Source organism: Thunnus albacares, chromosome 1, assembly GCF_914725855.1.
Source record: "Thunnus albacares chromosome 1, fThuAlb1.1, whole genome shotgun sequence".
In the NCBI taxonomy this organism is placed as follows: Eukaryota; Metazoa; Chordata; class Actinopteri; order Scombriformes; family Scombridae; genus Thunnus; species Thunnus albacares.
The window spans coordinates 5,237,873-5,263,136 of record NC_058106.1 but is presented as its reverse complement, the minus strand read 5'-3'; the positions used below and the strand labels follow the sequence as shown (position 1 = coordinate 5,263,136).

Below are 25,264 nucleotides of genomic sequence, written 5' to 3'. Positions count from 1 at the left end.
AACTTCAACCTGACATTTGTGTGGTAATAATTGGACTACTAAACCTCAGGAGGCCTGAAGTCTCTGGGTTCACTGTTGATTATATTGGTCAATTGTTTTTTAATTCTTTGTGCATAAATATAAGATGAGATGACAAGGACCTTAATGTGACACCTACATTATTACATAATCTGGAAGGGCCAAGAGCTAAAATGTAGTTCTAAAGCCTTTATTATTTCAGTTCATTAACTAAATAAATTTATATCTGTGACAGACTAACAGACTAGTTACTAATCGATGCACAATGCACAGGAATGTACAGACCAGTATGAATTCTGCATAAAAGATCAGATTTCATTAATCCAGCAGTGGATGTCCATTTAGCTGTTAGGATGAAAAGCCCTAACATATTGTTTCAGCCTCTCAGAGAGAGATGAAACATGTAAAATGACACTGTTGGATGGAGGCTACTGCAGTAGTGGGGCAGGACAAACTGGTCCAGTGTCTATCTGAGGAACTGTATCCACATACACATATGGACATAAAACAGTTTCATTTCTGTAAGTACAAGTGGTAGAACCTGTATTTTTGTCAGTTAACACTTTGCTTGGTGACATAAGCGCTTATGAAGCCTTGGTGAGAACTGAATAGTACTCCACATTAGGAAAGTAATTAAAAATACTAGTTTTTCCCCACACAAGTAAGAAAGCCAAAACATCTCAGTTTGCTCAAAACAGATTTGTTGCTTCAGTTTTAAACACTAAAATAGACTTCAAACTGTGAAGTTGTGACTAAAATGTCAGCTGCCACCACTCACTCTCTCTGTGGTGTAGCTTCTCTAAAACACACCTGGTGAAACTCTAGAAACGGAAACAGATTGGTAGGACTATCTTAGACTCAGCAGCCGAAAAAGCAAAAAAAAAAAAACCCATCTGGAACAGTTTCACAGTTTCAAGCCAGCGAGCAGAAAGACTTATATTAGAGATACCAGCAGTCAGCTGTAAACCAGTTTTGAAGTAGAACGAGGGGATTATGTGATGTGAGTTTATTGAGCATATTGTATGATCATAATGTATGATTATGCGTCTTTTTCTGTCACAAACCAAGCAATGTCTGGCAGATTTATTTTATTCATAAAAACATTTTTTGGGATATGGATGTTTAAATGACATTACATTTACTTAGCAACAACATATCCAGCCTTTTATATTTTTTCTAATAATGCAGCATAACCCTGTGTCACAGAGGAGGGAGACGGAGCACTTGTCTTGTTAGAAGGCACAATAACAACAGCACTATGACAAAGTCTAAAGTTGAAGTTAGTGTTGAGTATAGTGGATATTGTACCATGGATGTAAACTGGGTCTTAATGTCAGTTTTGGCCAAAATATCTACAGTTTAGTTTAGCATAACCTTGTATCTAGCATGGACACTGTTTTAAATCAGAATCCAATGAGCCCACAGGGATGAGTTTCAGTAGTTAGTCTTTGTAACTATCAAACCGTTATTTGTAGATTAAGTTAAAACTGAACCAATGAGTCTGATAGTTGGCTTAGCCTGGACTTGTTTCAAATCCAATGAAAGCTTGTTTTTCTGTGGCCCCATTTAGATTCTGGTGCAAACTTGTGGTCCCACTGAGCATACTTGCCGTGTGTTTTCTGTAACATTAGTGCAACATAATGCCAAACTATACTGTAAGTGTACTGGATAAAAACAAGAACTAGGTTCCAAGAACCAGACCAAGAGATCTTATGGCCAACTGGGGACATCAGAAACAAGCTGTAAACACAACACTGACATATTATCATGAAGTTGATATGGTGAACTTATTAGCAGTTAACAATTGCTTACACACATAGAAAATATTGAGCAATATTATCATTCATAGTCCTATCTCTGACCTAGTGACCTTTGAGCTCTGTTATGGTCGCCACCAACTCCTGAAGAAAATGTCTGGCTCTTTAGCTGCTAAATGCTTCACTATGTTCACCAGCTAGTACCTTGGTGGCTTACAAGTTGAGGCGCTAACCATGAATTACAATGCATCTGGTCCAAATCTGTTTAGGGGCTTTGTTTTATATCATTCCCCATCTTTCCACTGTTCGCTCTGTAATAAAGGTATAAAAATGTCCAAAAGATACTATATGAAATGCCAAAAAAAGCTAGTTAGCTAGCAACAGGTATTGTACAGTATTTTTGCATGGCTGCATCTGGACACTGATGAGAGCAGTGAGACTCAATCAAAACAGTTCCAGGCGTAAAACCAAGACAACAAGCTGAAAGACACTAAAAAGCCCCGTAGCACTGAGGGAAACTGTTAGATGGTAATGCTCTGTGGGTTCATCACTATGAGCAACACCTTCACATTACACCTTTGATCCTTCACTAAAATAAAATATTGATTAGAGCTTTAAACTAATCCCAGCTGGCACCTACAGTATCACCCTGTTTCAGTGTCTCCATGGTCCTGTATACAATACAGATTAGTAAGAAGATCAGTGCTTCCAAATCCTGCACCACACCTCCATCCCATTTGTGATCTTGACAATAAGCTGCTGAACAACAGAAGGGACTCAGTGACTCTGGGCTGGTTGCTCTTCTGTATCACTGCTGGGATTTCACATGCCTGATGACAGTAAATAGATAAACCTTAAGACACCCTAAAGTCTGAGTCCACTGCATTTAAATGATGTGAAACCTCATATCCAACAAGACATGAGCCCATATATAAGGAGAAATGGTTATGGGCATAGTGAAGGCCTATAAGCATTTTTAAAAGATGGTATCAACTTAGTAAAATGAGACCTCAGAGTAAAGCTTCTCAGCTCCACTTTAAGATACTTGATGAGCTCATGAGTCGGCCAACCACTTAAACACCATTTACAGATGTATTCTTTTAGTATTCACTTACATTTGTTCTTATATTCTTATTTATTGCGATTACTATTGCTGAACAAAAGCTCTTAAGGAAAGTTTGTCACTTTGAGACATTTTCTTATTTGTTTTCTTGCCGAGAATTAGATGAGAAGATCGATACCACTCTCATATCTGTCCATTTCATATGAATCTCCTGCCAGGAGTCGATTAGCTTAGCTTAGCAAAAAGACTGGAAAAAAATAGATTGATTCTGTCCAAAGATGAAGAAAAAAAAGCCTTCCAGCAGCTCTAAAGATCACAACTTAGGGAACACATTATATCTCATTTGTCTAATCCGTACAAAAAATGGTTTTACGAAGTGTTATATGCAGAACTATCTCTTGGCGGGGTGCAGTGACTTCCTAGAGTGTTGTCATCACCACACTCAACAGAAAGTCACAACTTGTAGTTTGTACACTTCATTTTTTGTATTGATTAAACAAACAAGTTATAACGGGTCAATTAGTGAGCTTTAGACATTCTGGCAGTCAGAAATTTAAACTGGTTTTTTTTTTTGTTTTTTTTTTAACCTTTGGACAGAAACTAGCTAGCCATTTCCCCATTCCCAGTCTTTCTGCTAAACTAACTGTCTCCTGGCTCCAGCCTCAAATTTTTAGAACATATATTAGATTGTTATTAATCTCCTTATCTAACTCTCAGCAAGGAAGTGAATAAACTTATTTCCCAAAATATGGAACATATTTAACATAAAATATATAAAAATTATCTGTTTCCACCTTTAACAGGCCAGAATTTAAAGCTTTTGTCTTGGATTTCAACTTTTATAGAGTGGCTGATTTTGCCAAATTCCCAAATTGTTCAAAATCACAGATTATGTGTATGCATGGAGCATTTTAGGCTGCATTTTTTAAGACCTCTTAACCCACTTTTAGGAGTCTGGTTTAGTGTCTGTTGTGTGTGTTTTAAAAGACGAGGCCACATCAAATATGTCATCAAGGTATATGACAAAAGTACAATTTATAAAACAGAAAATACACCGAGCGGTATTGAAATATAGAAATATTACCAGTTTGGAAAGTGCTCTGTGAATAAATGCATTTAGGCAAAAGTAGTGAGACAGTGTTGTAGTGCTTAAGATTTTAAGAATATTACGCGTGTCTATTTAACAGTGTAGTAAAAGCTCAAAAGGCACAACTGTGTGGAAGGAGATCAGGGCCAGAGTTTTGTAGATATTATGAGGGGGAAAAAAAGCTGACACTGAATTCCATCACTATCAGAAATCGCTACCCATTTGCTACCTAGTGTACTAAAGTAAGATTTTGCCATTTTATTTGAATGTTTAAACTAAACGTGTAAAATTTCTGCAAAGCTTAAAAATTCCCACAATGGAACAGAAAAAATATAGCATTCAAAGTCTACCTTTAGCTAAAAAAAAAAAAAACCCACAATGCATAGCTTTGCCTTTGCTCCTGAGACGACAGATGTGTCAAATTTGTGAAGCAAGTAAGAATTCTGAGATTCAAGTCAAAATTCTCTTGTCTAAATCTATCTGATGTGATCTTTTTTTCTCTAACAAGTGCAAAATGGGCTAGAAGTTGAGGAAAGCTTCCCAGTTCTGTGCAACACTCGTTTGAAACACTACAAGAATAAAATGTCTCATAGAAACGCTATCAGAACAGTCGATTATTGAATTCATTGGTACGCTTGGTAATCTAATTAATGCTAAACACTCCTCAAAATGTTTCAATGAGAAGAAAGGCAGTACTCAAGCAGCAAAAAACACACAATTTCAAAACTTTGGAGCTGCAGAACACTACAGAGAAGCATTCAGAGCCTCCTGCACCACCCGCAACATGTCGGCTAAGGTGCTCACAGTGTGAGTACACACACATACAGTACAGGCAGGTTTAAAGCAGTGACATATTAGTAAAGCTGTGTGCCAAAAATACATTTCTTTTCATTTACATGTAGAGTAAGTCAAATAAAAAAAGAATTTACACTGTACAATACATCAATTCCAATCTAAGGTGAGGCTAGGAGAGTAAATGTGTGGTAATGCTGGTGCTGTGTCGAGTCTAGAACTGATCAGAGAGGAGATCACACAGTCTCTGAGACACAGAGTCCCTGCTGGTCCGGAGGGTGAGACGGTACATCTGAACAAAAAAAACACACACACACACAGTTACACAATATATAGATATATTATGGTTCAACACAGGGTTGTGTGTGTGTGTGTGTGTGTTTACCTTTACCTCTGCTTGTTCGTTGGGCTCAAGTCTGAGGAGGCAGCCCACCTGAGTGCTCTTAGTGTGGATGACTCCTGCTCCAACAAAGTTTGCAGGATTGGGATCCACCCCATCCAGCAGAGCTACACCAAAGCCTAAGATCTGCAGGAAAAAGAGGATATGATTATATGCACACAATAAAGCAAAGTGATGTGGGGGGAAAAAATCCGGAAATTGTGAACCAACCATATGATTACCCCATCAACTTAATTTATAGTGATTCAATTCAAGAGTGATCTCCAGAATTCCTGGATTCTGATGTTACAATCAAGGTGTAGTCAGTCCCTCCAGGAGTATTGAAATGTTGGGATCTCAAGAAATAAGGCATATTCAATGAGTCACTGCATAATTGGGCATGCAGTTTTGTCCAAGACGCACAATATTTCCACATAAATTATCAAATCAAGAACACTTGCAAATGTGACTAATTACAGCACAAACTAACATCTAATAAAAGTCAAACCTCTAAGTTAACAGGTGAACTGGCACCTCAAGGATTTTCATTCCAAAGAAGTTGGCTTCTTAGGCAGCTCTTGTTCCCAGGCTGTTGCTCACATTCCACAAATTTATACCGTACCTCAGCAAACTCATCTCAGCATTTCTAAACTGAACCATCTGTAACACAACAAACACATCTAACCGTTTGATGCCAGCATGCTCCCTGGGAACACATGCACACTCACTACAGGGCCAAAAGGTTCATTAAAAATACTCTATATGTGGAGTAACTGGATCCTGAGTCATGATTGTTATACCAAATTCTATCTTGGCTGACAAAGTCTATATGCTACCAAGTATTACAGATAAGAGATGGACACAAACTGCTCATGTTTATGAATGTACAATCTGAAGTTTTATAAAAATATTATCTGTCTTACGCAAATAATTACAGTATATACACAGGACTATCTGTGCATTCCAAAACCCCCACTGAATTTAAAAAATACTGTTGTTTAGTGGAAAAATAACAACAAAAAAGGTCAAAAACTGTATTGCAATTTTTCTGAGAAGCTGCTATATATTTAAAAAAATGATGCATCCTTTATGACTGAGACATAACTAAATAAAATACAAAGACAAAATGTGCCATAACATCATTAATTAAATAAGTGGAAAAGCAAAAGTGGAACAACAATAACCAAACTTGGCACTTCAAACAATCAATTCATTCAGACAGATTTCCTCTATGATTTTAAATATCGTATCATATTTTAGTGGCTCACATGACAGCATGTCATGTCGATTTTCACACAACCAGCTGGTACATTTGTAAAGGTGTCTGAAGAAGGTTTCCTCGGAGGATAAATATTTTACCTTGGCCTTGGTAACATCAGTGTCCATCGAGTGTTTGGCTTTGAAGATTTTCTGAACCTCCTGCTGAGGACTGCAGGGTAGAGAGAGGAGAAGATTAGTTTTCTGACAATAACATTTGCAATGGAATCCTTTCTATGACAAGGCCTCTGCAATAAATACTGCCGATGTGAAGCTCAATCTGTTAAATGTATGTTGATACTTGCATTCATACAACACCTAAATTCCAAGAGAGGTCAAAAGGACTTTACAAAGCTTTGTTTTCACATAAACTATAGGTGAGGTTTGAAGGGATTTTATAAAGTCTCATCCAGTATCAAATCTAAGGCTGAAATGATTCCTCGAAAAACTCGATTACTAAAAATCATCTTCGTTTAATCCATGTAACTATATACAGCACATTGTTTGTTGCACAGATGATTACTATCGCACAACGCACTTGCACTGTAGACACATGACGTCAAGAAGACGTGATTTGACGGCGTGGATTGCAAAATGGAGGAAGAGAGAGAAAACAGCGCGGGGCGAAGAAAAGAGACAGGCCAGAGAAAACGACAGGAAGCTGAAACAAAACAAAAACTCTGTACAGTGTAAGTAAAACTGAACTAGCCTACCACAATAGCATGAGTGGACCCGACAGGTAACGTTAATGTTAGCATTAGCATAGCATCCAATTACTCAATCGATGGAATTATCGGTAGAATACTCAATTACTAAAATAATCGGTAGCCCTTACTGTATCCACTGAATGTGTATCTGAGATCCTGAAACCACAGGTGGAGCCTGCTTACTGCTGCACACCTGATTCTTCATGACCATTATGTGTAAAATCTGCGGAGTGTCCCTTTAACTTTCATTACAGTGTATATAATCTGCTGCAGACAATGTTTGTCATTTAAACTGGCAGACGCAACACCAGCTAAAAATGAATGTTTTGGACAATGCTAATAACAAAACATATCAATAAGAGATTTGTTAAGCTCAGAGCTTAGTGAATCAGGATATTTTATCCACTTAGTTGGAATCAGATAAAAACAGTACAAGAAATGAAACAGAGCTGCAACTAATGATTATTTTCCTCACTGATTAATCTGTTGATTCATTTCTCTTTTAAATAGATTTGTCCATAAAATGTCAGAAATAGTAAAACACTCTTTACCCAAATCCCAAGTTGACATATTCAAACTGCTTGATTTTTTTTTAAACATAAAACCAAAATAACCACATTTTAGAAGTTGACACCAGTGTTGTTGTTTTTTTTTTTGGCATTTTTACTTTTATTTTTGTACAGCAGATATTTTGACTTGTCACAGCAGGAAAAGCTTCGTTAGTGTGTCCCAGTAGTCCCAGTAAGTCCTGACAGTGTGACAGTGAGTCAGCATGCACAATACCAGGAAACTGAACCTCATTCATTTTATTATCTACATATGTGCTTTTCCTACTGTCAAAATGTCAAAATGTCAAAGTCAAGTCAAAATGTCTTTTGTAAAAAAGAAAACCATTACTACTGCAAATGTACAGTTTGTGTATGTTATGTAGTTAATGCAAAAACACATGTCGACACATTTGGGCTGGAGCACCAATGCTTGTAGAGGGAAATGTTGAGCTGAATGTTGACCTAACATAGCTTGGCTGACTGAATGCCATTCATGCTCTTGATGTGAATGCACATCTCTATTTGACTGTGACAGTACACAGAAGCATGAGGGGAAGTTTTCTCCTGCTACACTGATCATGTAAAGTGAACCTTACGCGCCGAGCTGTTTCCAGCGCTGGAAGAAGTCTTGGGATGTCATCTCTGTGGGCTGAAAAAACTTGTTAAGCATCACAGGGAGCTTCACTGCAATGTTCTGAAGGGCTCCACCATATCTGTCCACACATATACAGAATCAGACATTAGCTTATATAATTAGCTCATCATGTCAACATTTTTTTAAAAAGTCGCATTCAGGCACCAACCTGAACTGAATGTTGAGCACTGGCGCGTCGGTGAAATCGGACACACACTCGATATTGAGGATCTGCTGGACCTGAGCGCCACCTTCTATTATGGGGTCTACTGTCTTAGCGTGGACGTTCAGCTGTGGAAGCCATGGTTAAGAATTCTTCTGATACCAAAATTACGCTAGTATTCATCTCAGCACACCTGCAGAACTGAAGTACAAGTGTACTGAGGAGGAACTAGTTACTTGTGTTACGTTAACTGCAGCACTTCCTGTGGGTTAAAACATGACTAATAATCTAACTAGCAGCAGAAAGGATATGAGTGTTGAGCGTGTCCTGACTGACCACCGCTGAGGAGAAGCTGAGGAACTGGGTAGATGTCTTGTTGCCAAAGAACACATACATACGACCTGGGGTATGACAGAAGATAAACACTTCCTTTAAATTCTTAAAAAAATACCAGCAAAATTGATTAAATCTAATGAGATTTCCCAAAACAGAAAGATGCACATTTGATATTGTAAATCTGCTCACCCAGGTTCTGCCTGTACTCAGACTTAAGTCCAATTTGCAAAAGCTGGTTCTCATAGAGAACGCCGTTGTTCTTGCAAACGAATCTGCACACACACACACATACAGAAGACGTTTGAGAACTTGCATTTTTCACTAATGGGGCAATTTAGTCCAAAGCAGCAAATGCTGCAAACTGTATTTCTCTACTGATTTCATCAACCAAGCGCACAGTGTGAGCCCACCTGGAGAAATTTTCCTCAGACACATCCATGGAGGCAGGAGTTGAGTTGTCAGAAAAGACATCAATCAGCAGGCTGCCTCCTGCTGAGGGGGTGGAGTTCAGATTCAGCAGGTCTGTGAAGGGGTGGGTGGAACTCTGGGGGGAGAAAGTCAGCAAATATTATCTTTGACATACAGTAACTGCACACACAGCACACCAAAACCTCAACCTAAGTTTTTACATCAAACTGACATTAGCATTTTCCTCATTTGTTTAGTAAAGAAATATAAACTATAATAATACCACGGCTGTTGTGCATAGTTTTCAGTTTTTCACAATAGAATAAACTGTTTGGACAAATTTGTGGAAACAGCATCTCAACCTCAAGCATCTGAGTGGGTGTTTCCATCGGCAGCTGTTCCTGCTACGTTTGTATTCCACTCAGAAAGTGGAGATAGTGGAAGTGAATTAGCCTAGCTTGCTAATGTTAGCACTGATTCTATCTAGATGTGAATAAACATGTGTAACACCTGGACATGATTCAATAGGAAACATTCTAAGCAAAATACTTAAGCATACAATAACACAGAAATAGCTTAATGATATGTGACATAGAGGCATTTCCCAGAAAAATCCAACTGCATGGTTAGTTAATACACTCACTGAGCACTTTATATATAACACTTTCTATATAATGAAGTGCTCAGTGAGTGTATATAAGACAAGAGTAGTTTCCACTGCAGTGGTAACGAATCAAAGATGTAAATCAGTATACTATGTGTTGCTTCTAGCGACAGTATCAGTATACCATGGTCCCAGCAGAGAGCATGATGGGACTAGAGGAGGCAGGGCGGGGCCTGTTGGTTGGGAGAAGGTCTGTCATCAGTGAAGGAGAAGACTGAAGGAGAAAGAGAAGGAGCGGGACAGAAAGAGTAGAGGAAGGATAGAGGGGTGAAGACGGGGAAGGAGAAGAGAGGACAAGTGGAAGTGAAGATCAAGGAAAGGCTAAAAAAAACGCTGGAAAATAAAGGCAAAGGCCAAAAGGCTGGAAACCAGTAATTATCGATACACAATAAAAAGAGTATAACTGTTATGATGCACATTTCTTCGCAAATGAAGTGTCACTGCTAGCTATTCCAGCACTGTGGAGTTACCTTGCTTGTGGCCTCGCTGCTCTCGCTGTGCTCCGTGCTGCCGTTGACGTTCCGCCGGGCGTCATCGATGTCCGGCAGGTGGCCTGGACCCTTCTTCCTCTTCAGCTTGGCCAGGATTGAAGACTCTCTCTCTGGGAACGGAGGCATCTCTTCTAAGACTGTGGCCTGGGGGAGGGACAGAGAGAGTGAAGGAATACTGTACACAGACAGCTACTGCACCGCTGTGCAATTAACAATTTTAGCAGTTTTTCCATAAATCGTTTGCTGACACACAGAATCAAATAGATTGTGATGCATTTCATCTCATGATCAATACAGTCACTAGATGACACTGTGGAAAGTCACTTTGTATTAATTTAAGACACTGCAAATGTATTCTATGACTCTACTGAGTGTGTGTGAGCCTGTTTGTATGTTTTCAGTATTTTGTCCACTCCCTGCAGAAATCACTAACCAATATATCTGTGCTGGCGATGCAGCTGAGCCTCAGGTACTCCACGGCTCTCTGCTGAAGCTCCACATCAGCGTTGCGGAGCTGGCTGTCTGAGCGCAGGACGTCCTGGATGGTGGCCTTCACTTCTGGAAACAAGTTAATGAACTTGATGTAGGCCGACAGCAGCAGCGCCCGCGTCGGCACGGAGCACAGGTGGAACTTGGAGTGGAGAAGGTTGAACTGGACCAGAGGGCTGAAGGAGAAGACGATATAAAACAGTGACAGTAAGGCTTCTTATCCTTCAGGTCAACTCTATGCTGATAATTCCACTGTATATTAAACCGTACTCGCTGATAGACAACATTATATTCCTCTAACTTCTTCTACATGTTAAACACTGCACCGTGTTCGGGTTTTTTGTGGATGCTGTTTGTACCTGGAGCGCGAGTCACCAGCAATCAGGTTACCAAATTCTCCCAGGATGTAACCTCCGACTTTAACAAGGTTCTCATGGCAGGCGGGAGCCTGTAGTGCCTGCAAGTGTTCACAAAGCATGAGAGCACTGGGTTAGAAACAAAAAAGAAGAAGTGAGAGTTTGAATAGAATCGGAGGTAACCACCCAGCCAGCATGTCCATGTGGACCCAACAGAGTCGAGTAACAAGGATACAATTCCTCTGGAGCCCATACTGTTTCCCACTGCATGGGCTCCTTGAGGATTTCTTCTGGGTAAAGTGTAGTCAGCTCAAAGGGTCTCTTGACTGCCACTGATCAAACTTAATTCCTAACAGTCATAACTTTTTGGTTATTTCTCTACTACTTCTCTTTCTTTTTTTAATCCAATGTTGTTTTTCTAAATCTTGGCAAGAGTCTGATTCAAACAAATATTTCTCTTAACATAAAGTGCTCACTTAGTGTAAAGCAGGCAAATATTTACATTTGTTATACAATTCAACAGCTGAATAACTCTGAAAATACTTGCATCACAGCTTTACTTTGATGGCTTCTGCTAATATTCTGTAATGAAGCGCTCGCTGTGTGCTCCCAGTGTTTTAATAGAGCACAAAGGGGCCTTTGTGACAGCAGGAGCACCCGGAGCAAGCAAAGGACTAGAAATCACCTTATTTAGCCAATACCTATCATTTAAAAGTACCAGAAATGGCTCAGGAGTTGCTGCACTGTACAAAATGATAGTTAGAGTATGGATTGGATTTGTTTTTTTAAAATTGCACCTATGTAGTAGGTTTTGGCCAGATCATTAGCCCACATATTCTAAAAAAATATATATGATACATTTGCTTATAACACTGATGAGGTTGACACTGAGGGTGCGCACTGACAGTAAAGCCGATCTGTGATGGCACAAAGCTCCATACCCACCTCAAAAACAGTTTTGGCAGCGTAGCCTTGGACATCATCTCGGTTTATGACGATCTGGATGACACGATACCACACCTCCTCACTGACATAGTCCCCGGCGATGCGGATGAGGTTGAGGATGGTGTCCACGTACCAGGTGTAGTCGACAGCGTACTTCTCTGCCAGGATGGCCACCTTGAGCACCTGAGGAAGAGAGGCAACTGGCTGAGGGCGAGAGTGGAACACAGGGCAACTTTGTGGTGTACAGGCCTGAATGGGTGACCCACTATCTCCTCTCTGATGGAGTAATCAGCCGTCTCTAGGTAGCTCAGCATCTCTGCCACGATCTGCTTGGCGTTGCTGCGGTCACACATGGCATAGAGCAGATCCACAGCCCGCTGGCGCACGCTCACATCTCGCTCAGTCTGTGTAGGAAACACATATCAACACAAGATATGAAATGACACTTGCAACAGATCTTAAATTCCATACTATTGGATATCTGTGAAAAGAAGGTATATTTATGTCCTACGGAAATTTAACTGGACAATATTGTTCTTAAGGGTAAAGAACATTACTGAAAGTATTTACAAACAAGAGATTGTGCAAGATATACACAGACAACAAACATTGTGGATTATAAATATTTAGAAATTTACCAACAACTTTATGGGTAATGATTCATCATATGTGAAACTGTTTTGACAGAATGATCTGGGAAAAGAATTTAAAGATGGAAAATGTGGGCAGAATGTGGTAAATATGTAAAGGAAGCAAAGAAGAACTTTACACTATATGAAGTTTTTATATATTAAATTGAGATATTGTCATAAACCAATAAGACTCCACAGAATAAGACTGATGAAGGATAATTTGTGCTTCAATGTACAAGTGATAGAAGTCCTGGGTGGATGGTTTGGTTCAGTAATTAATGCAATTCTTGATTGATTTTTATTAGAGGATAGATCTCAAATACCAAACATACCAAATGTGCCTTCTCAGTTATTATGATGGTGTGATAACAGCACAGGAAGTAGCTGAAGGCTAAACATTTGAAATATAAGGTGAGTCTAGTGGTAGAAAAAGCATTGTACGAGTCTGTGCTTAAAACATTAAAAGATTATTCTTCCTCCTACGACCCTTTTTTTCTGGACCTACATAGAAATTGAAAAAAATGCCTGTTTAGATTTTAATCATAGTTAATATGAATGTGTCTCCTGAGAATGTGACAGGTTGTCTTTTCATTTTACTGTTTTTTCCTACATGTCTTGTAATAATATTTACTCTTGTGTTCCTGGAATGATATAAAGAGCTCCACATTTCCTTAAAATCAATAAATATAAATTGGAGGACAGACAGTCTTCAAACACAAAATTAAATTTGCTGATGTGAAACATCTGGCATGTAAACATGAATATGATGTGCAGGTTTGGTTTGGCATAAAAATATTTTGCAGTTTCTGTTATCAAAATTGGATTTAGTTTGAAACTTAGACTAATCTTCACATAAATAAATTACTGTTATCACAATAAGGCTGTTATGAAAAGTTTTATATATTGTATATTCTCTAATCTTATGATGTTTAATAATATGAAGTTCAGCTGTTCTGAGGAATATTCACATACAACACTAGGTGGCAGTAAAAAACTATATCAAACAACTGAGAGAGCATCTTTCTTAGAAAGCCTTTGTGGTTAACAGGACAGAACACAGCTAGAATCAGTTCCTATAACCACCCTGTGGGTTGGAGTCACTTTGCATTTTAGTGTGACACACTGCTGCCATGTATTTACATTTAAATGAAAGACAAGATGTTATAACATGGACAAAGGAATTAGGTAAGATGGTTAATTTAAAGTCTTTACATAAAATATTTTGCAAATCCCTCTTAAAATCTAAAATATCATTTATTTATTAATTGGAAAATGTATTGATTATTTTATAACTTTATTACCATTTTTAAATGTAAATTCAATAACTCTCTCTAGAACTTGTGTATAAAATATAAACTAACCTCAAAGGTCCACTTACTAGTTTTTTGAAGTTTTCAATGACCATCTTTGAGCAGAGACAGGAGTTATGATTTCCGTTATAAAGTGGTTATGAAAACATGGGATACAGTGGAAAGTTCCAAAAAGATAGCAAGTGGACCTTTGAGTTGAGATTATTATGTTATACAAAGATTGTCCATGCTCACTCTAGAACTTGTTTATAAATGCAATTATTCATTCATTAATTGTAAATAATCATTGACCACATGAATAATTATTCCAGTTTCATATTTCAGACTCCTGACTACCACTGGTCTGATGGTCAAAACTAAAACAAAACATGGAAGACCAGAGAACTATTAGGTTCTGAAACAAGTCATCCAAATCGTACACATCATTTTCACATTAACCTGAAAACACTTATCAAAGGACTCACCTTAAGAGCGTTGATCACAGTTTCTATATGCGTCTTTACTGCCTCGTGAGAAAACTCAGAGCTGGCCAGTGTGCACATGCTCTCCAGAGCCAAATAACGCAGGTTGGTTTCTCTGTGCTGCAGAAACTGACCTAGCTGGTTGCAGGCTCGAACCAACAGGGTGGGCTCACTGAGAGACGAGATACAACAATTAGCTGGAGTGTTTACATGCAAACACACATTTCAAAATCCAAAAACACCACAAGTGCTGCACAACACAAGAGATTGTACTGATGACAGTTGGGTTTGTCCTGTGACCTTAATGTGAAGTTTTAAGATAAATCATATCCAAGTCAGAGCACATTCCTCTGTTGTTGGTGTTATTAATGCAGCGTTACAGTCTAGAGTCTGCTACGGTTGAACTGAATCTAATACAACTAATGATGGAAATCACTATTTGCTAAAAGTCTATACAGTGACCTGCGGGTAAAATTCCTAGGAAATTGAACCCAAATTGACAGTGAATCTGACCGACCTGTCATGGTGGATGATGAGTGAGATGGCTTCAAACAGAACAGCATTCTTTGCGTTGGAGTGCTGGACCTTCTTGGACTTGGGCGGCTCCTGGGCTTTATTTAGGATGGTCTCCAGACATTCTGTCAGACGACTTCGCAGCGCTGCATCCTCTGCATCAACAAAGGCTAGGTTAGGCTAGGTTAGGTTCATTACTTGCATAAACTCAGTATAAGGTCTACATTATGAAATATGTTTTGATATTAACAGTGAATCAAATCAACCTCTGGGTTGTTAGTGCTTTCAGCCACTGTGGGCTTGTTGTTTCAGTTTGCAGTTTACTCTGTGCCCAGCTCAAAGTAGTGGAAAGCTGAAGTAAACAAGTACCTGATGAAGAGAGCTGAACATCTGCCAATCTAAAGAGGCTCAGATATTTTTGTCAGGAGTCAGCAGACCAAAGCAGCTCTAAAATGTGAATGAATCTTTGACTGGCTGGTTTTCTGCTGGATGTGTAAGTCATTTTTCCCGCCTCATTATTTTTAAGAATTTGATAAACTGACATAATTTCTACTTTCTGTCATCTCATAGCCAAAACTTGCATTATGCAACTTTATCCTATTTTTAAACAACCAAGTAATCAAAACCTGGCAGTTTTGTATTAAAGACTGTTGGAATAAACATCTCAGAAATGATGCGTGCAGCCATCATTGGGCAAATATGCTTGTTTTCTTCCTTTCTGAGAGATTGATACCATTCTCACGATTCTGTGTTTAGTACAGAGCTAATATTTGATGTGTTTAGCCTAGCTTAGCATGAAGACTAGAGGCAGGGGAACATACCTCTGTCCAAAGTTTTTAAAAAGCCTACCTACACCTCTAAAGCAGTCTTATTTACATAATGTGAAATAAGGCAGTGTGTGTTGCCCTTTGGAGGTGTGAGTAGGTGTGTTTTTTTTTCCTTTTCTGACAGAGCCAGCTGGCTGTTTCTCCTTGACTCCAGTCTTTATTTTAAACTAGACTAAATAATTCCAGCACTGTACTTAATGATATAGATCTTCTCATCACACTAAGAGGGAAAGCAAATAACCTGAATATTACCTTAAACTCTAAGCTCTGTAAAAATGTCGTTACTCTGTATTGGAAGATTTGTGTGAAAGAATGTTATTAACTGTCAAGCAAGAAGTTCCACAAGAGCTGGCCGCCGGCTAGACGGCTGACTACTATACTGGGATTTGCAAGCATCTAATGTTTCAAGCAGGAGGGTGATGCTAGAGGGAAGGCAATGGGATTCCCTAAATCAATAGTTTAATCCTATACCCACAGCTAATTTGATGAAAATATGGCCATTAGTTACCTTGTGGACAAAGCTGATAATCTGACCTGGCAGTAAAGAAGAGGGCAAACACCAGTAATGTCAAAAACTGGAATCATCAAATCAAGATTGATATGGGAACCATGAATATCCATATCAGTTTCCTTTTCAATCTGGATAGTAGTTGGCAAGATATCCAAATTGTTGGAAAAACATCGAACATCCCTTGCAAAGTTAAGAAGAATCTACAGTAGATGTAAACAACTGTAAATGCAAGAATCTCTAACGACTGCTGCTCAAAGTTCCAGGTGACAGGACTTTATCTTTCCACCTGACCTAATTTTCTCTTCCATAAACACAGGCCTGTTCTGTACCATACCAGGTGGAGGGTAGCACTGTAGCAGACGCAGTAATTTAACAGACAGCCAGGGTGCAGCAACAAAGTAGTATGTATAGTCCTGGAGGTCGATGGATGCTGAAGTCACAATCTGGACAAGCAAGGACAAGATATCACATCAATAGATGTCAGAAACACATTTTACCTTTAACATCAGTGAGATGAAGACACTGTGTAAAGCTACAGATTGACACCCACCCTGCTCAGCCTGGCTATAGCCAGTGAGATGGATGTCTTGAAGTCATCAGGACTCTTCTGAGCCAGAGTAGTGATAAGGCTGGTGGCTGCTGTTACCACTCCCTAAAAACAGACAGAAAAAATACAGACCAACTGACATAACATTTCATCATCCAGGGAAAATATTTTTCAGGTACACAGAAGTTACAGAGTGTAACTGGGTCTTAGGATAGTAGTGAGGCTTACCAGGTGCTGATCATTGAGCAGATGGACCACTCGGGCTGTCCATTCACCCATGGGTACCAGGTCAGGAGACGTCCTGTTGAGTCGTAGCAGACATAGTGCTGCACTCTGCTTCACACTGTCCATGGTGTCCCTGCTCCAGGCAAGCACAACACAACTTCACTCATCATAATCCAACACATTATATACAATATACTTTTCAAATGGTCACTTTCACAACTTCACACTTAAAACCTGCAGTATGGAACTTTTACATATAAATGAACGTCTGTTACATTCAAGCCCTTGCCAAACGAGTTCACACAATGCTGATTAAGTCTATCACCGCCAGATAAATCTCTCTGTATTTCACAGTATACCAGAGTTTTTATTCTGGTGTCTGGTTTGACATTCCCTTACTGGCCAGATGAATGCATACTGCACACGCTCTATGGGCAGAGCATACGCACAAGAGAGTTCCGCCAGGTGAGCGGCTAACTTCCAGTTAGCTCTCTGCTAAATTGAATGGGGATAAAATAATTTAATCGTGCAGCTCCTCTAGACCTTCCAAATGATATCGGACCGAAAGGATCAAATTCTGATAGTGAAACAAGTCATTTCGTGGGGGCTGAGTGACGCTCAAAACTTAAACAATTTATCCACTGTTTTACAAACATAGCGACAGAGTAGGCTAGAGCTGAGCCTATGACGTAGGCACGTGTCCATAGGGTTTTTGTAACTACTCTCACTGCCAGAAGGGGGAGACAAAAGTCCCGCACTCCGGCTTCAAAGTTTGAATCCTTAAGACTTCAGTCCTGATTGATTTAGTGACACCTATAGTTACTGGTGGTAATAGCAAGTGCATTAAAATAGCAAAGGTCCCCATGTGACATTCAAATCACACTTGACCACCTAAGGCAGCAAACATGCCTTGAGCAGCTACTTTGTCAGAAATGCAACAGAATAAGAGCAACAGGTGTATCTGATTACAGCGCAGCCAAACAAACTGGGCTGAAAGGATTCACTGTGTTACATTGCTCTAATAGGAATAAGTATAACTTCTATCATGCCATGAATAACTACCATCTGATCTCATGCTGTATGCACAGTTCAGTGGTTTTCCACACAACATAATGGCACACTTATCAGGAACTGTTTGCATTGATGGCGAGTTGGAGGTGTACACAAACTGAGCTTGACACCTGCAGCTTAGCATCCAACATCTCATTTCACCTGTTTTTTCTTGTTCCATTTCTCTCTTGCAAAAATTAAAGAGTAGCTGCACCCAATTTAATAATCTGGACCGCCCTGCTAACCTATAACTATATACAGGCTGTAACTATAAAAGTGCATGAGACCGCAACAGATCTATTTACAAGAAACTTCTACCTGTTGACTCACAGAGGCCTGTGCAGCTATGTTTTCCCTCGTTCCAAACCCTAGTTTGGAGTTTATCAGAGTCCACTGACAGGCCACTGAAGAAAAGTGCTGAAAATGTGTTATTCTGTTGATGCAACAACTTCCTGCGGTTGCTTAACAACAAAAGCAGCAGCAGTAGGAAATGTTGGGTTTGCATTAGCCATATCTTACTGTAATACAGCTCTGATACAATGTTGGGAGAGTCAACAGTTAACAGAGAGGCCTCTATCAACAGTAACAGGAAAATAAATGCACCACCGACAATGAAAACTACCGTATAGAAAGGCACTATGAGCAGAGTGTATTTGTGCACACACCCTGCCACCAAGATGCGGGGAATATCTGAAGCGAAAGCCTCAGCCATTTCTCTGCTGCCCACGTTGGCAATGCAGTGCAGTGCCAGGTTCATGAAGGTCGGGTTGCGGCTGCTCAGGTCATTCTTAATGCCGTTGTTGATTAGACGGATCAGGTCGCTGTTGGAGTTCACCAGCACTGAGATGAAGAGGTAACCCTGAAAGGGAACACGGTAAAATGTTGATTAAAATGATTGCACAGTTGCTTAAGAGACCATGTTATATTATTGAAGTACAATGATTTCTTAATTTTCATAAATGTGTGAGGACTGTGTGTTTCTGTCTACTTACAATTTGTTTCTCTGTGTATTTGTTGGAGCTGAGGAGGTTGACAGCCTCCATGTGTCCAAAGTCGATATCATGGCCCAAAAGAAAGATGAAGAGCAGCTTGCAGACATACTTTTTCTTACTGTAGCCGTCTAGAGCCTTGTCTCCTATCCACACACGAGCACATACGCACACACGTCCACACCCACACACCACAAAGATGGATTTGAATGTCTGAATGAAGTCACGAATGCAGGGTTTTCAATGATCTGACATTGTGAGCACAGTATCAAAGACGAATCCACATTAATTTCCCATTTTGATTAAACTAAGCAGAACTCAAGTCAAGGAAAGGAAACAAAGACAAAAGTCTGCTTATTTTGTTGTTCTGGAAAACTGCGTGGTGATATTTTAAAACAGCTGTAAAATATGCCACTAATTAAAGAACCTCCCAATAATCCTAATATGTAATAAGTTCCATTCAAGGTAAGAAAAAAGTTAATTATTTGTCTTAGGAATGCCCTGTATGTGGGGATCTTTGTAGCTGTTAGCCTATGTTAGCAAGCTAGAAGAATTTGAGGCAAGCTTAGTGGTTTCTAGTGATCACAACAAACTCTGCAAGCTACATGGTCAGGTTTAGGTAATAGATTGGAAACACTTTCAGTTCTGTTAATTTTAAATGGGGAACTAGAGAAGCTTCAGGGGCTGGGGTAAACAAGGCAAGTGAAGAAGACACGTTCCAGGGAAACAAAAACTCCTTTCTACTGTAGTTATAATGATGTTTGTTGAGATCAAGGTTTGATTTGTGTGAGACTTTAAACAAGTGGTGTAACTTTTTTTGTAGGAAACTGGTGATAGCAAGCATGCAAATTCCTACAAGGACTTTCCCGGGGTCATGTTCAAGTCAACCTTTTATTTTCTTAGTTTAGTCCAGGATGCGTTTGTCGTCAGAGGCTTGTGATGAACAAGGACTGTGTTTCTGTAATCACACTTTGCTGTTTAATTTGTCAAAGCTTTGAGCAGTCAGTATCTGCCCATTTTCAGAGGCAGACGTCCCAACACCATGGCACATAAATTTCAACATTATCAGGCTGGTGAGTTGAAAAGAAAGAGTTTTAAGTATGTTGGGTAGTTTCCAGTGTCAGCTACTGACAATATAAACGAGTGGTCGTGTGATTTTGTAGTTACAACCCCTCACACGCTTTAGGTTTCTGATCTCAAGGACCACTACCTGATAAGAGGGCATCATGAAAAGAAGGGTATGATTACAAGAAGGAAATAGAACAGGGTTGTAATCTCTCCACGGAGTTGGATGGGACTGCCTGTGATAGTCTCAGATTAAAATGTACAATGGAAAGGACAAACACACCGGAGAGACAATCACAGTAAAATAAACACAGTCGAACTGTGGGCCTGAAAGCCTTGGAAACCAGCGGGGGCAGGAGAGTAGATACTAGAGGAAATAAAGGAGGGCAGAATGCTGGGTGCTATGGGCAGAGAAGGCAGCGTCATTCTGGAGCAAACTAATTTTAGGCGGTGTGGAACAGGTGGCAGGAGAAACAACACCAGCGGCACATTAAGAACGACACATTGACAGTGAGGAGTGTGAACTTTTAACGGTGCAGACACAGCAGCAGTCATTAAGAAAGTCACAGGGGCAAAGTCAGCAGCGACAGGAAAACATGTACCATAGAAGACAACAAAGGCTGTAAAGGTTTTCATGATTCCAGGTGATCGGGATCAGCCTTCGGACTGAATGATAATCTGTAGGATCCTGGCCCTCCATATGCTTCACTGTTACTGAATGTTCGCATGGATTTGTCAGAATTGTTAACCTACCTTTAAATTTGGAACGGATATTGGCCAGCTCTTTGTTTATCCTCTTAATCTCTGCTTCTTTACTTTTACCTGTGAAAAAAAATTAAGATATTTTGCATGTTATATGTTGGGTTAATTGAGGACAGTGGAGCTCCATGTACAGACATATTAGCTACATCACACACTGAAATACTGAAACTGCTAAATTACCTCTCATTTACAAAGAAGCATTGCATTCACCCCCCAAAGAATATGGAGACTTGTTCCTGTAATTATAGCTTCTGAATCTCATAACGACTTAGCAACATCTGTGTGTTGTGATTATGAGATCAGCATCTCATAACTATGAGATCTTTACCTCATAAATAAAAAAAAAAAAAAGCTCTCTCACAAATAACTATCAAATCTGCCTGACAATATTATCTCCTAACTACAAGAAAAGGATATCCCATTCTGAATGTAACCACAGGAACTGAGGTTATGGGTTGTTGTGGCAGTAAGGGCACACTGATGTTTAGAGAAATGTTAACAGGAAACAGATTGGTTTGAGCAAATCCAAAGAAGGATATCTGTCCTCCAGTTTGTGCTCCTTCTATCAGAGAGAGCGTACACGCTACAACCTCTTCAGCACAGACACTACATCAGCATTAAATAATAGCCAGAAAACTTGTGGTAGCTATATAGCCTCTTCATTAAGACTGCATTTGGGTCTAAGTGTACTTGCTGACAGTTGCTAACAGCATACACTGTAACAAGAAGTCGTTTTGAAACAGTGAAATGACCTGCAGGAGCTGAGACTGGTGGACTGAGAAAAACAACGAGTAGATGAGTGTGAGCTGGTTGTGTGGTTGGGACTGGACATTCCCAACAAATTACAATGCCTGAGCAATGTTGACATACAAAATGTTGTTCACATTAGTCAGTGACATCAGTATCTTAAAAAGCCTCAAAGCAAGGAAGCAAATTTAAACAGATTGTGTAATCTCTATCTTCTCTAGTCTCTCAAGTGGTGATGACTATTCACACTGTCCTTAAATCACTTTCTCTAAATTATCAGGTAAAGATATCATAATTACAACATGTTAGTTTTCATAACTATGAGATGAAGATCTTATGATTACAAGGTCATCATGTCTGTGATATAATTTTGCCATAATTACAAGAATGTAAATCATAATTATGAGATGTGAAAGTCAACTTATAATAATCTCCTCTCTAATGTTTTTACTTAAGTGAATGCAATGTGCCTCTCAGTCAATCACTTTCAAACTGTCAGCAGAATTCCTAAAGGATGGTTTCACGCTTCTTTAAGTCCGTCTTAAAACAAGTCAGGTGCCCAAATGAACATTAAAAAGGTTTTTCTTGCTGTAATTAGAGCTGCAACAATTAGTCAATTAAACAATTAGTTGTCAACTATCAAATTAATCACCAACTATTTTGATAGTCAATTCATAATTTTGAAAATAAATGTCCAAATTCTCTGATTTCAGCTTCTCAAATGTGAGTATTTTCTTGCCTCTTTATTTGGGTTGTGGACAAAACAAGACATTTGAGGACGTTATCTTGGGCTTTGGGGAAAACTGATCAACATTTTTCATCATTTTCTGACATTTTATGGACCAAACAACTAATCAATTAATCGAGAAAATGGTTGACAGATTAGACAGATGCTGTAATCATTCCTCATGTTCATACTGACCATTAGAAGATCCCTTCATAATGCACTTAGAATGTAAGTGATGGAGGACAAAATCCACAGTCCTCCTTCTGTGCAAAAATGTATTTAAGTTTTGAGGTATTTAAGCTACTATGAAGCTTCAGTAGTCCAAATTACTCAAATCAAGTAGATATCTTTCAACGTTACAGTCTATTTAGTGCCAAAGTCCCTCTTTTTGTTACTATACTTCCACAGCTCAACAGGGAAACACTGTCTGAGGAAACACAAAGAGGGAATTTGATACTAAAAAGACTGTAAATGTGGCAGATATCCACTTGATGTGACTAACTCAGAATGCTGAATGCATTTTTACACTAAATGACTGTGTGGACACACTGTGGACTTTGGCCCCCATCACTTACATTGAAAGCACATTTGAAGGGGATCTTTTGATGGCCAGTATGAATGGGAGGACTGATTACAGCGAGGAAAACCTCTTTCACTGTTCATATAGACACCTGACTATTGGTTTAGGACACACTTGATAAATTGTGAACCTGCCCTTTAAGCGCAATTCTGACATGCTTATTGAACTCTCGCCCATGTCTAGTTCTAGATCCTTTATTAAATTGTATTTACATATAAATACACTGTAAAAAGGGGCAGAGGGAAAAGCAGAAGGGAAAGTGGAAATGTTAGGCAAATGTTTGGCAACAGTTCTGCCTTATAGAAATACATTTGTGTTCAAAGTCAATAAGACAACTGTGATTCTGGGTTAAGGGAAAAGTTAAGGGGGAAGTTAAGGGAAGATATTTAGCGTTTTTTCACCACTTACACGTCTGAAAAAGTTTTAGACATCTTAGCAAAAGCCTGTTTAAACCCACTTCCAAATTTATGAACCCTTTATTCTATTTGTGGAAACTGAAAAAAGGGCGATTTCACTGATATTTCTCCATTCAGAACACATTAATCCAGTTCCGGTTCAAAAACCACTATATTTTGAATTGTCAGATCTGGACAAGGCTATATCATAATTAAGAGTTGATAAGTCATAGTATAGTGGAACTGCTCGAGTGCTCTGAATAGAGAAAAAACAGGGAAATCGCCCTTTTTCAGTTTTCACAAATAGAATAAAGAAAAATCTGTGTTTTAATGACTCTCTGGAGTCTTCTTGACAATCTAGTCCAAATTTGACAAGTCCAAATAAAATGGTTTTTGATTTAGACCGAGTCAAATGTTATCTGAATTTGGGGGGGAGCAGTGAAATCGCCCTTTTTCAGTTTTCACAAGCAAAATAAAGGTTTGACAAATTAGGAGGAAGGTTTAAGAAGCGTTAAGTCTTTTTGTTACGATTTCTAACACTTTTTCAGAAGTACAAATGGTGAAAAAAACGGAGAACCAGCCGCTAAATATCATTATTTATGTTTCCCTCAACTTTTCCTTTAACCCCCGATTCTAAAGCTAACTTCACCGTCGTGTGAATAAGTGGTATTTGTGTATGTGTGTGGTCATAATGGTGCCTGTAATTATGTACAAATCTTCTTACACTAACAATTGGGCAGTTGCCTAAAACTGACAGCCAGTTCTTGTAAAGCTCTGTAGTTGGACGCTTGAAACCGATGGGGAAATGTAAGCTTTAGCTGGACGATTAAACCCACTTTAAGCTGGACATGCTGGCAAAATCTATATTTAAAATAGACTCGAGCTGTTCATTACGTTAGCTGTGCACGTCCATTTGATGTTGGCGTTACCTGAAACAGCCTTCACCAAGTCTAACGTACTGCAACTGCCAGTCGCAGCGTTGCCCAAATATTTGGTAATACAGTCAGTGAGTCATCCAGACCGAGCTGGAAAGTGAGAATTTGTTGATTTCTGACATAAAAACTTCACGAAAGCTATAAAATGAAAAACCCTGAAACGCTACAGTGTAATAGAAAATGCCAATTTGGCGTTATCTCATCTCCAGTTAGCGGCGCGGTCCACGCCCTTCGACATGACGTTAGCTACTGGAAGCTAGCAGCTAACGTTAATTAGCTAGCCAGCTGAGTGGTTGTCAAAATCCACTTTCATACGGTGAAGTTAACAAAACTGCGGATAGAAAGGGCAAGAGACACACTCTTCTTCTTGACTGAACCTATTCCCGAAAACACCCGTCAGACCTCCAATGTTGGCCAACGTTATAATAACTTGTTATAGGCTAACCAAGAGCTGTGTATGAATGTGATAAACAAACTTACAGTTCCTGATGTCAGAGATGAACACGGCCAGGCCACGCATCCCATCCCCTTTAGAGACCGCAGGCATTTTGTCCGCTCCCTGTTAATGTCAGGTTTTCTCTGGTGTGTAACAATAAGTCTCACAGTATGGAATAACTTTGTTTCAAAGTTGTTTTGCTAACCAGCAGTCAGCAAGCGACTGAGACAGGAACCAGACAACTGCGGCTGCGTTCAATACATGTCGAGCAACACCTAACAGCAGGGCTGTGTATGGAGTCATCGGAGTGCCATAAAAAAAGAATAAATCTGTGAAAGAATAAGAAAATACATGTGGAAATATAAAGAGGAATAAATAAAAGAATAAATGTGGAAATATAAAGACAAACAACAAAATATAAAAGAATAATTCTAAGCATTTTCATATATTTTCACATT

The 25,264-nt window shown here is 39.2% G+C and overlaps 1 protein-coding gene across 5 annotated transcripts; it reads right to left on the bottom strand.

Annotated features, from left to right (window-relative positions):
• Nucleotides 1-1,091: 1,091 nt before the first annotated feature.
• Nucleotides 1,092-25,088, bottom strand: LOC122986852 (AP-2 complex subunit alpha-2). 5 transcript variants are annotated; one of them, XM_044358341.1, is made up of 23 exons: nucleotides 24,851-25,088; nucleotides 20,978-21,046; nucleotides 19,163-19,305; nucleotides 18,836-19,029; nucleotides 17,124-17,253; nucleotides 16,899-17,000; nucleotides 16,683-16,791; nucleotides 15,015-15,165; nucleotides 14,501-14,669; nucleotides 12,361-12,498; nucleotides 12,095-12,277; nucleotides 11,153-11,250; nucleotides 10,738-10,969; nucleotides 10,284-10,448; nucleotides 9,938-10,027; nucleotides 9,152-9,285; nucleotides 8,931-9,013; nucleotides 8,717-8,806; nucleotides 8,412-8,535; nucleotides 8,205-8,321; nucleotides 6,456-6,525; nucleotides 5,103-5,243; nucleotides 1,092-5,009 (listed from the first exon to the last, which is right to left on the bottom strand). In XM_044358341.1, the coding sequence occupies exons 1-23, from the start codon at nucleotides 24,915-24,917 to the stop codon at nucleotides 4,932-4,934; spliced, it is 2,877 nt and encodes a 958-aa protein (XP_044214276.1). In that variant the 5' UTR covers nucleotides 24,918-25,088; the 3' UTR covers nucleotides 1,092-4,931. The 5 variants fall into 5 exon arrangements, with proteins under 5 accessions (XP_044214276.1, XP_044214520.1, XP_044214360.1 ...); XM_044358585.1 differs by having other exon boundaries at nucleotides 19,163-19,343; nucleotides 24,851-25,087; XM_044358425.1 differs by having other exon boundaries at nucleotides 5,109-5,243; nucleotides 24,851-25,087.
• Between the last annotated feature and the right edge of the window lie 176 nt (nucleotides 25,089-25,264).